This window comes from Mustela nivalis (assembly GCF_964662115.1).
Source record: "Mustela nivalis genome assembly, chromosome: 1".
In the NCBI taxonomy this organism is placed as follows: Eukaryota; Metazoa; Chordata; class Mammalia; order Carnivora; family Mustelidae; genus Mustela; species Mustela nivalis.
Genome location: NC_139020.1, coordinates 153,993,289 through 154,005,407, shown reverse-complemented (window position 1 = coordinate 154,005,407; position 12,119 = coordinate 153,993,289). Strand labels below are relative to the sequence as shown.

The 12,119-nt window shown below is 50.8% G+C and overlaps 1 protein-coding gene across 3 annotated transcripts in view; it reads right to left on the bottom strand.

The window, feature by feature from the left end:
• ITGA9 (integrin subunit alpha 9) overlaps positions 1-12,119 on the bottom strand; it is a 323,185-nt gene that overhangs the window by 242,754 nt on the left and 68,312 nt on the right. For all 3 annotated transcript variants that reach the window (XM_082745464.1, XM_082745463.1, XM_082745465.1), the window contains one exon: positions 6,181-6,335. In XM_082745464.1, coding sequence (XP_082601590.1) covers positions 6,181-6,335 — 155 coding nt within the window. The remainder of the gene's footprint in view (positions 1-6,180; positions 6,336-12,119) is intronic.

The window sequence follows — 12,119 nt, the reverse complement described above, 5'->3', positions numbered from 1 at the left end:
TTCCTGTCTCACTTTCCTACTGGTGCTTCCTGGGGTTGACCACAGCCTGAATCAACCATGTACACCAAATCCTTGACTCAGGCTCTGCTTCTGGGAGAATCTGAAGTAAGATGGGACAGGTCAGGAAAAGGGAATGGATTCAGCCTTCAGTGTGTGCCAAGCACTGTGTGGATATTTTCCAACACCACTTTAGTCCTGTGACATTCCCTCTCACTGTAGAATCTCTGACCCGATACATCTTTCAGACAGCTGAAGAGAAGACAGAAACAACTCAGTTACTACAAACTGAGCTGAGGACCACAACCACTGCTCTGCTCCAGGCAGAGTGTGAGCATGCCAATAAGTCCACCTATCAGATTTTTCTAAAATGTTAAAATATACAATCACAGACAGACCAAATTATCCAATTCACCAAGTATAATCATTTTGGAAGCTTTTCATCTTCATAACTGCCTGGCTAATGCTTCTCCCTGATTTAAAATTTACTTCGACATTTTACATCACTAAAAATAAGTCAGTTCCATATCACACTCTCTCTTTGAGAAGAAAGCCACCAGGAGACTCATCATGGGAAGCCCAGCCTGAGTGAGGGGGCATCTCACAGCCTTCAGAGTGGCAAGAGGTGCAGACCGTTCTGGAGCCCTGAGTTCAACTGGCAGGTTTAAACAGTAACTACCCAAGAGCGTCTGAAAGGGAGCCCCAGTACGAAGAGATGCCAGAGAAGCAGCCAATCAGCTGGCAGGCTCCAGCAGCCTGGCGTGGTGGGAGGGTGGCTGCCCCTAATTCAAGCCAGGCCAGCCAGTCCCCGTCCCGGGAAGGGTGCTGGTTCTGATTAGCGCCTGCTCCCACCACACGGTCCACATCCTCAGGTTTTCCTTCTGGCAGCTTGTGTCCATGCCATGTCGAATGATGTCATGTTGATGGAAAAGCTGACCAGCCCCAAGTCATGTTGCAGCCTCCTCCTCTCCCTGCCCCCAGCTGGTTCCCAAGGGCCCCCCATACTGGCCTGGGCCAGGAGGGAGCCAGCTGTCTTGCATCAACTCAGCTCTGGTTGGTCCTAGCAAGTTTTTTATCCATTCCCATTCTCCATCGCAACATGACTTCAGCTGTGAAATTCTAACTAATAAATCCTCCTTCCAGACTTACTGAGCTTCCCTTGGAATCTCCCAGGAGAAGGGAGAGGAAGGATATTTCCCCCTTTACTAGCTCTCCTAAGCTTGCTCCCCACCCCATAAAGGAGCGAGGTGGTAATTATTAGATGAGGTTACCCCATGCCTCATGTGACATGGATTTGCCTCATTATCCTATCTCCATGCTTCCCAAAACACCAGAAGGAGCTTGGAGAATGTTATGTGTGCTCTCTGGAGTAGAAACACACCCTCCTGCCCCCCGCCACCTAAAGCCAGAGGAAGGGTCTGGAGACAAGTCGCCTGGTTTCGACCCTACTTCTGCTGCTGGCTTGGATGACCTGGTGCCATGCTTAGGACCTGGGCTCCACTGCTTGTCCGGAGGCATGGAGGCACCTCTACTTGCTCATGCTCAGGGTGCCAAATCAGAGCACAAAACACAACGATTTAGGGCTCATCCCTCCCTGGTTTTCATTTAGCCCTCTAAGTGAGAGTCCGGAATTGCCAGCTCCATCCCTAGCCCCCAGAGCCTGCCCAGCACATTTCAGCTTTAGCCTGGCCAGGAAGCAGGTAGAGGCTCAGCCCCGGGGCGAAGGGGCAGAACTCTTTGGCACAGCACTCCCCACCCTTACATCAGCCAGGATGCTCCAAGGAGTGACATGCTTCCTCCCAGGCCAAGAATGAAGGGATTAATAACACTTGGGATGGGCAGAACTCTTGTTTTAAACTGCTTGGTGAGATGGGTTATAAATTTGTTCTTCGAACCGCAACAGCTGGACACGTGCCTGCACCCCAGTAGGGAAAGGAGGGCCTACCAAACAAAAAAGCCTGGACACATCCAGAAGTGGGGGTTGGGTGAGGGAGCGTCAGCTGTTTGCACTGGCCTCCCTCCCTGCAGAATGCAAGCTCCTGGAGGGCCAGGGCTCTGTCTCACTGGCTTCTGCTCTGCGCCCAGGGAGGGGAGCGTGTACTCTGGCACTCTAAAGAACTTAACTATTTGTGGGGTGCCTGGGGCAGCTCCGTTGTTAAGTGTCTGCCTTCAGCTCATGTCATGATCCCAGGGTCCTCGGATCAAGCCCCACATCGGGCTCCCTGCTCTGTGGGAAGCCTGCTTCTCCCTCTCCCACTCCCCCTGCTTGTGTTCCCTCTCTCGCTGTCTCTCTGTCAAATAAATAAATAAAATATTTAAAAAAAAAGAACTTAACTATTTGTAGTTAATGACCCAACAGGTGCTTCTGTGACTGGCTGCTGGCTGGGCTAGTTCCCGAAGTTGTTGTCTCTCAGCTCCCGACCCACCCTGCTCTGTGAGGCTGGGTCTGGGCCTCTCTGCATGCCTCTGCTAGCGGGTCTGTGGGAGGCTCAACCCAGATAGTCAGCTTGAGGGAGGCTGGTGGAGGGAGAAGGGCTGCATCCTCCTGCCTGCTCCCTATTCCTATCAACTTCAGCCGGCGACAGTCTTTCCTGGCAGCTAGTTTCAACTGTAGTTAATACCAGTGTCAGCTTTTCCCCCACTGCACTAGCTGCTACCCCCTCCCCCAAGGTTGAGGTCTCAGGCTAGCAGAGTGCCTACTCCAAGCTTCTAGGTTCTGATCACCGCAGGTGTGACCTCTTCTGCTTGTCTGCTTGACCAGGGGTCCTCAAGTCCCAGCCCCCTCAGAGGTGTGCTGAAGGGCAGGTGGCTGGGCCCCAGTGCCCCAGGGTCTGATTCGGTTAGAATGTTCATTTCTAACATTCCCACGTGCCGCTGCTGCAGCTGGACAGGGCACCACGCTTTGAGACCTCTCTCCCCCACCGATGCCAACCCAGAAGTGGGTGCTGTTTCTGGCAGTGACTACCAGTTAAATCCAAGACCTGCTTTCCCAATTCCTGATATTAAATTCTGTCAAAACAACTGGTTTCTGTTTTCCTAACTGGATGCTGCCATTCCAGGGGCCAAGGCAGAGTCACCCCCTACAGAGTCTCTGGAGTTTCCATGGTCCTGCCAGAGGCCATCAGCCAGCCCCGAACACCCTGGAGACCACGTGGGAGCTGTGGTTTCCCACTGCTAAAGCAGAAGATGAAGAGGAGAATGGAGGTCCTTCCCCAGCAGGTCCTACCAAAGAGGAGGAACCAAAGAGATCAGCTTATAAGTGACATGTAGCATCTATGGCTCCCCAAGCCGTCCCTGGGGCGACCCGCGGCTCAAGATGCCATCAGATAGAAAAGGCTTCCGACAACTCTTCGGAAGAACCCAGCACACACTGCGCCAGCCACACTGCACCAATGCAGCCACTCTATGGATGCAACCCAGTTGTGGACATGCAGATGCTGAGAGGGGGCCTAGAAGGTCGGCCCAAGGCGGGCATTCATTTGTTAGACATTCCATGGCCAAACCCACCAGGACCCAGGCTCCCTGCAGCTGCCAGCAAGGGAACAAAGGAAAGCTCATCACGCCCTGGCCTTGAGTTCCCAACACAGAGGCCTGCACAGTGACGCTGAGCTTGGACGACAGCAAAGGATGGCAGTGCCCCCACCTTCCACCACCTGGAGACCAGGCACCTGATCCTCCTGACGACACAGAGCCCAGGCCCTGCCTTCTGTGCTGGACCCCAGGGATCCCCCACCACTGTTGGACCCCCGCAAGCTACCTGTCACTTCCTTGATTTCTCTCACATTTCCTTAAGGGCTGCCCGCTTTCCCTCCTCAAGTCTCTCCACATTCCACAGCTAGTTCATGTTTTACCAGATTTCTACAAAGATGGAGATCCAGCACCTTGCCCTGAATGCCTGGGGACAACAAAGAAAAACGGATGGAGAATATTCTGCATCGCCCCATTGATACCAAAATTCCTGTTACCATGTGTAAAGTAAATGTGGAAAAATACTGCTTAGATTGTAAAGGGATGTCCAAGACTTGCACATGGGTGTCAGCCCACTTCCTCCACGCTGAGCACTACGGGCAGGACCATGCGCTATCCACCAGCCTGTTTCTCCTGATATTCTCCGACTCTTCAGGGGTCATGGTTGAGCCTAGGCTCCATTATCATTCTGCCTAGAGGTCAATGAAAGGTGCCCCAGTCACTGGGGCCCAGAAGGCCCACTGGTGGGCAGCAGTATGAGAAGACACCCACATCTCCTCCTGGCTCAGCCCACAAACCTTCTAATCAGAGTCCACTCTACCCCCATCTTATGGTCTGACATCCTTCCTGCTCAAAAACTGGCATCTTGGGTTTCTTCTCATCTGTTCCTGCTGTGCCAAAATACCTTCATTACCACCACAGTGATGTCATTAAAGAGCCTGGAATGGTGTGCACTGCTTCAGGATCAAAATAATAGAAACTCTGTAACCCCCACTGGAGGCTCCATGAGGACATGCTTGGCACATGCAGGCACACAATAAACATTTGTCAAATGAACACACACATAAACTATTAATCACTTGCTTATTTTAGAGTTCTAGGATAGTTCTGCTTATTTTTATACACACCAACATAAACCTTCAATTCAATTCTTTCATAATGTTTCTTAATGGAGTCCAGCTACATCATGAGCTGGAATCTGATAGAAGACACACCATCTAATTGGGCAGAGGACACAGCAGCCCAATGTTTCCCTAGAGACTGATTAGGGAGGAGATGAGAAAGAGTTTTTGGAAAGCAAAACTAAGTATGCTCAAACCAGGATTCAACTCCTGGCTTCACCAACAGCTATGTGACCCTGAGCAAGTACGTTTCTCACTGAGTCTGGTCTTTTTCTGACTGGGTTCCACATAAAACGTTTGTTAATTCTTTGTCACCAAGTCCTGAGTGCATGGAATGTTTACATTCAGTTTTGAAATTTCTAAGTTTTTTTTTTTTTTAAAGAAATCTCTATGAACAAGTTCAAGGTTTGATTGTTGAACTTATTCAAACCATCTGAAGATCAAGATAAAGTATCAAGGAGGCTATTAGCCTAGAAGGATTAGCACGCTATTAAATAACATACAGCTTTCAAGGTGCGGCTGAGAAACAGACCAGGATACGTGTGCATGTTCGCGCCCATGAGCGCACACGAGTGTGCACACACACACACACACGCTCCAGATCAGTGCTTCTTGAACATAAATGCACACACAGATCCTGCTTCTCAGACCTAGAGCGAGGCCAGAGATTCTGCATTTCGAACAAGCACCCAGAGGATGCTGGTACTGCTGGGTCTAGGGACCACACTGTGATTAGGGAAGTGAGACACTTGACTCTACAAATGTCTAAGAAATGCAGGAAGTCCAGGTCCTTATTGTTTTCTGTGTGTTTTTTAAAATTTTCCTAGAATTCTATTTTCTATTATTAAATCAGCCTTCCAAGTAAGAGCAAAGCATTTATTAATCTGCATGAGTGTTCTAGATTCATTTCCTTCAGATGACCACGTGCTCTTAAGTTCCACTCCGCCCTGATCCTATCCGTTCCAGGGACTGGACCTCTGGAGTTGGGCTAGCAAGCTGGCCTTCTCCACCAGAGAAATAGCAGGGCCTGCTGTCTCTTTCCTGTCATCCGAAGCTGACAATGCAGCTCCTCCTCTTTTGCAAGTCTAGGGCTTCATAAAATTCAACATCCTGATCCTACCATCCATCCCTGGTCTCAGATTCCACAGTCAAGGGCTTACAGCCCTGACATCTGGCTGGTGCCCCAGGCTAAGGGAGAGCCTCCAAAGACCCACCACTTCTTTTTTTCTAACCAAATGGAATGTTCTGTAAGGGCTAGGCTCCAGTCACTACCTTTCCACAAGTCCCACTGGCCTGTGACACCTGTGGCCCCGTGAGGTTTCAGTCTGGTCACACATTGGGGAAAGGATGCTTGGGGTCAAATGTTATTTGTTCCAGAGCTGGAGGCTATGTTAAATTGGGAAACTATGGGAAGCAGAAAAGAGCAGGAACTGTAGAGAGAAAGAGGGTCTGGACTGCGTATCTGCTGCCTGCAAAACCGGCCAGGATGCACAGGGAAATCAAAGGCTCCAGAAGAATCCCTCAGCAACCCCAGTCACACAAGCCCTCTCCAGCTAAGATGGCCGTCCCAAGCCCTGACTCAGGGGCTCATTACCAATCTCTCCTGGAACGTGCTTGCCGTGGAAGCTGAAGCAGGCGGTGACGTTCAGGCAGTTCACAGGCTGCAGCCCATCGTGACACTGAGGCGCCGTGATGTTGATGGAGGCTGGGAGGAAGATGGAGACGTCCACCGTAATGACGGGTCTCGCCCTGTGCATCGAGAGAGGGAGGTGACTTAGCCATGCTCTCAGAACAGAACAAGAAGTAATCCAGAGAGAGAAATCCTCGGCCTTCAGCCCAGCACTTAACGAAACCATGAAGTAACCTGTGAGAGAAGGGCCAATGGGCCCTGTAAATACTTTCTCCCGGTTTTTGAAGTGGCTTATTTCCTAATAAATTAATGGTTAACTTCCCAATAGTAAAGGCAAGTAAGTTGTTAATAAAACACATCTGGATGAAGCCATAAATGAACCACCAGATGTTGGGTGATTATTTAAAATTTCACCAATTAAGTTCCGATTTCCATTTTATTAGGAAGATAGTAATATATTTAAGGGGAGTTCCTACAGCGGATGCCAGGACTCGAGAAGCAGCTGTACCGTCGGGAATGGCCGTGCCCGTACTGTCTCTGGAAGCATGAGCGGCAGAGTTCCAGTTCCATCCAGTGCGTCAAACTCGCCCTTCCTTGACTCCCTCAATTCATTAAGCATTTCTCTAAAAGAACTTGATCCAGAGAGTCCCAGCTGGTAACAGCGAAGCATTTCAGAGCTTAAGAAATCAACCCACCTGATCCCAAGAGCAAGTAAAACCCTGTAAACATTGGCATCCTTAACACCAACTCGGACGGCCAGCATCCCCACCCACCCCGTACTGGATCGATACACGCATCCCTCCTGCACCTTCTGGGGAACTCCAGGGTTGGCCGACCAAGCTGACTCAGGCCATCCTGCTGTCATTGCAGACACCTGCTCAGGGACAGTTCCCCTAAGCTGCGGCTTAGCCTTCTCCCCTCCAGACCTCACAATGAGACCCTTTTACCTCCAGGGAGCCCCAGCCTTCCTGCCACTGGGGTGATATAACAAGATTAAGGAGCATTAGCGGCTTGAGAACAATGACCTTCCTTGTGTACAGTGACCCTGCCAAGAGCCCACAGCGACAAGACAGATGGGAAAAAGGAACACAACTCTCAAAGAAGGTATTAAGGAAAACCTCAGGGAAAGAGGGAAGGAAGGACACATGTGGCCCAAGAGGGTGAAGGGTTTTCACTGCTGCCACCACTGCCATGGACGTGGGTTCAAGGCTGAGAGAACTGGGACCAGGGCAAGGGAATGGTGGGTCTCCCAGAGCAAAGCCAGCTGTAAGGCCAACAGACGTCAGACAATAGCAGTGCCTGAAAGAAATCCAAGGTCCCGGCCTTCTAATTTTCTTCTGGGTTCATCCTTGTAAGACGCTCTCAATAACACAGAAAACAAATGCTCTGCTCCTTGTCAAGAGGACTGAGCAGATACCAACAGACAATCTAGAAAGCCCCAGGTCCTTCCATGGCCAGCTCATGTCCCTCTCCCGGGAGGCCTTTGCCAGGACCCCTGCACCATCTTCAAACCTCCCCTCACTTACTCATTAAGATCACTGTCTGTTTCCAAGGCTGCTCCACCAGTCTACAGGCCCCTGAAGGTCTAGGACCCCCCAAATTCATCCTGATAGCCTCAGGACTGGTGTTCAAAAACCTGAGGTGTGAAACGTGTGCCAACCTCACAACAGGCCCAGGGACTGAAAACCACAGGAGCGCCCCAACTTTCACAAAACAGACAGAGGCACCAGGGAGTGCTGGTCTTGACCCTGTGAGATCTCCAACCTGCCCAGGGCACATGCTCCCTGGTCACCACACGGAAGGAAGGCCTCACCACCGCCTGCCATCCCAGGGGCCACCCAGTCCCCACTCCCAGCAGAGCCCTGCAGAGGAAGGCCAGGGGAGCAGGCCGGGAAAATGACGTCGATGGAGGCCGTCAGCACAGGATCCTCTGAGGTGAGGACAAAGACCTTCAGAAGCACACGTCTCACCAGCACCTGTCAGATAAGGCCCTCGATCCTGTTTCACTTCCAAGAATTATTCTTGGGCCAGGGAAAGCCCAGAAGTCTTTCCTGAACTCTCTCATCACTCCCTCTGAACTGAAGTGGCACAGCACTGGGCGCCCATCGCCCTCACACAGGTCCTGCCCTCTGCAGCTAAGGGCAGAGCACAAAATCAGCAAGGGCAGAGTGGGGCCAGCCTGCGGTCACGCCTGCAGAGGGGCCCGTCCCCGTGAGAGAAGCAGAGGGCGCTGAAGGACAGCACCACAAAGGCCTTCAAGACTTAATTCTAACTTAAAATAGACTACCTCTTTCTGATGACTCAAATCCTGATACAGACCGTCCCTGGCTTACGACGATTCAATGTAACAACTTTTCAACCTTATGATGGGCTGACGTGCACTTGGGAGAAACTGAACTTTGAACCGTGAATCTGGATCCCCAAGGATCCTATGTGGGATGACTGTGTGGCGACGCTGGCCCTGGAGCCACAGCTCCCGGGCTCCGCTACCAATCACGAGGCTGAACAGCCCCTATGCTGACACCCTTTCTGTAGCCGTGTGGAGGCTCTGTTTGTGACTTTAGGCACAGCTTTCAGTCATTTACGTGAGAGAGTCAACACCTGATTACCAAACCAACTTACTGTCGGAGTACCGTGCCCGACCGAAGGCGGGTGTAAGTGTTCTGAGGTGAGTGTTCTGAGCGCAGCTGAGGCAGGCCAGGCTAAGCCATGGTGTTCGGGAGGTTAGGGGTAGTAAATATGTTTCCATGTAAGGATATTTTCAACTTACAATGGGTTTATCATAACAGTAACTCCTTCCTAGGTCAAGGTAGATCTGTATTTCCCTTGCATTTACCTCCCCGGATGCCGTCTGATGGAGTATTGCTCCCATCACCCCAGCCTTCTGTGGGAGGCAGTGCTGCATGTGGGACAGCCACAGTTGGACAGATTGAGCGCTGACACCCCATGAAGATGGAGGCTACTAAACCCGCCGTGGAGCCATCCCCTCCTGGCAGCCAATTAACGTCTATGTCCTTAACACCACTCACAGTAAGGTGTGCCCTTTGCGGCAGCCTGAAGGATTCCAGGCCCGTACACATCTGGACTCTCCCTGAGGACGTGTAAGAATGGGCATGGTGTGGAACCCCTGGGTGGCTCAGTGGGTTAAGCCTCTGCCTTCAGCTCAGATCATGATCTCAGGGTCCTGGGATAGAGTCCTGCACTGGGCTCTCTGCTCAGCGGGGAGCCTGCTTCCCCTGCCTCTCTTTCCGCCTGCCTCTCTGCCTACTAGTGATCTGTGTTGTCAAATAAAAACATAAAATATTTTTTAAAAAAAGAAAGAAAGAAAAAAGAATGGGCATGGTATGTTATATGAGCCTGTGCATGATTGATTTTTTTCTGGTCTGGCCCAAACTCTGAGGGGACTCAAGTCCACCTAACTTGCTGGTCAGCTAAGCCATGCCTGGGATGCCCACCTCGCTTAGCCCACTGACGTCTCCAGACCTTCATGTTCACAGTCGTTCAGCCACATCTAGCACCTTATCAACAGATGCCTTCCTGGCCCCTCAGACACACTCAGCAGTCCCTCTGCCTGTTCCTCCCTGGCCCCCTCTCTAAGGGGTCCCAGTTTGCCTTCCCTGCTCCAGGAAGAGACCTGAGGTGGTCACCCTCGCCCATGTCCCACGCTGAACTTTGCCCTGGACCTGTTCCAGTGTTGGGGCCTGGCTCAAAGACGAGGTCCCTGTCCGCCATGGCCTATACACCGCATCCCACCTTCCTCTCCTCCCTCAACCCCCATTCAGTCTCGTCCCCCTCTCCCTCTGTCTCTTCAGGCCCCAAGGTGAGAGTGGGGTCAGGGCAAGTTTTGTATGGATGAGGGTGAAGCTAAAGGGGACCACCTCTGAGTAGTGCAGGAGAGGAAAGGGCCAAGGAGAGCAGAAGAGGTTTCAAAGACTCTTGGCCTAATCTCTGAGCCACATGGCAATCCCATTTGCTCCTTTGTAGCCAAGCTTCTGGAAAGGAGTCAAACTTCACCATCTGTTTTCTTGCTTTTCCTTCTCTCTCCCACCCACAGCGATCTGACCTCTGCACCTCACTTCTCTTGACCTGCCAGAGCCAAGGACACCACTGTCACCTCCTAACATGACTACATGGCCCTCTCTGCTGGGTTTGATGCGAACCAGGGCCCTTGACCACATGACCCTGCCTCATCATCCTCATGACATTGACCACAATCAACAATGATCTCCTTTTTAAAATTAATAAAACTTCAAAATCACTTGCTTTCCTCATCCATAAAATGGGAATAAAAGTAATAATATCTATGTCATGGAGTTGTTAAAAAAACTAAGAATTAAAATGTGATCTATCGGGACACCTGGGTGGCTCAGTCGGGTAACATACAACCTTTGATTTTGGCTCAGGTCATGATCTCAGGGTTGATTCTCTCTTAAGCATCTCTCTCTCCACCCTTTTTTTGACCCTGCCTCTCCTAAAAACATTATGTTCTACCAACAAGAGAACAGACGAACGAGCTACAGTGTATTCAGTCAGCGGACTACTGCTCAGTAAGGGAAGAAGAGCACCACAGAATGACTCAGAGGCATCTCAAACACGTTGCACCAAGTGAAAGAGGCCAGAGCCAAGAGAGTGTGGACTCCATAATCCCATCTATGTGAAATTCTAGAACAGGCAGGACTGATCCACGGCAATGAAAATCAGACCAACGGTTGCCCATCGGAAGGGGGCGTAACTGGGAAGAGGCAGGAGGAAATTTCCGGGGGTGATGGAAATGTTCTTTATCTTAATGGGTGGCAGTTACACACACAGGCACCTGCTTACAACTGTACACGTGCGATCCTTCAATCAGCAGGCTCCGCTATATGTAATTTACACCTCCAAAGGGAAAGAAAAAAACAGAATAACCAGAGAACGCTGAGCATGTGGGAGCCCAAGCGGTGCCTGGCATGTGGCAGGCACTCAGCAAACACTGGCTGTGTGGGTTGCTTGCACAGTTGCTCCGTGAGATGCACCCGGGATCTGACACACAGTCAAATAAATAAATATAATCTTTTTTTTTTTTTTTTTAAAAAGGAGAATCTACAGGATATACCTTAAGCCAGATACTCCCGGTTTTAGGAGCGCCTTTTCTCAACTGTGAGAGCTGGGGAGCGTGTTTTATTCTAGAGGAATCATGACAAGCCAAAGAAAGCTGCTCGGGACAGCGAAGAGGAGAGAAGGCGGTGGGTAAGCTCAGCTTCTGAAGTGTCACCTCAGTCAATGGAGGCGACGTAAGCTGTTTTACCTGAAAGGGGACGGCCAACCCACAGGACAGGGCTGAGGGCTGGGGGATAAAGAAAGTGGAGATCCAGTCATATGGCGACGTCACCACCTCAGGGACACACAAGCCACTATCAAATACTGAAGGGCTGCTACATGCAAAATATAGAATCAAGAATTTTAGGGAGGCATATTTTGCATAAGTTACCTAAGGGAATTTTAGGGAGGCATATTTTGCATAAGTTACCTAAGCATTGCTAACATTCATTGACCCCCTACCTGTTCTATGCATTTTGCATGTAGTACTAATTCACAGAGTTCTGTGGACCCAGTGAAGGAAGTACCACCATTCTCCTGTTTAAAGAGGGGGGGATTTCTGAAAGGCGGGTCACCTGGAGAAACCCGCCTCCCAACGGCAGAGTGGGGGTTCGAACCAAGGCCACCTGGCCCTGGACCACACCCTCCCAACCTAAGGTGATTCTGCCTCCTTAACAGGTTAACATCCCGAGTTAGCTAGGGTTAATTGGTTCCCTCCAAAGCTTCTAAGTTCTCACTGCTAGGGGCACCTTAAGGGCCAGGTGCCTTGCAGCCAGAGACTTGAAGGAAGGCACTGCTGAATGAGAAGAATCTGGGGGTGTGCAGCT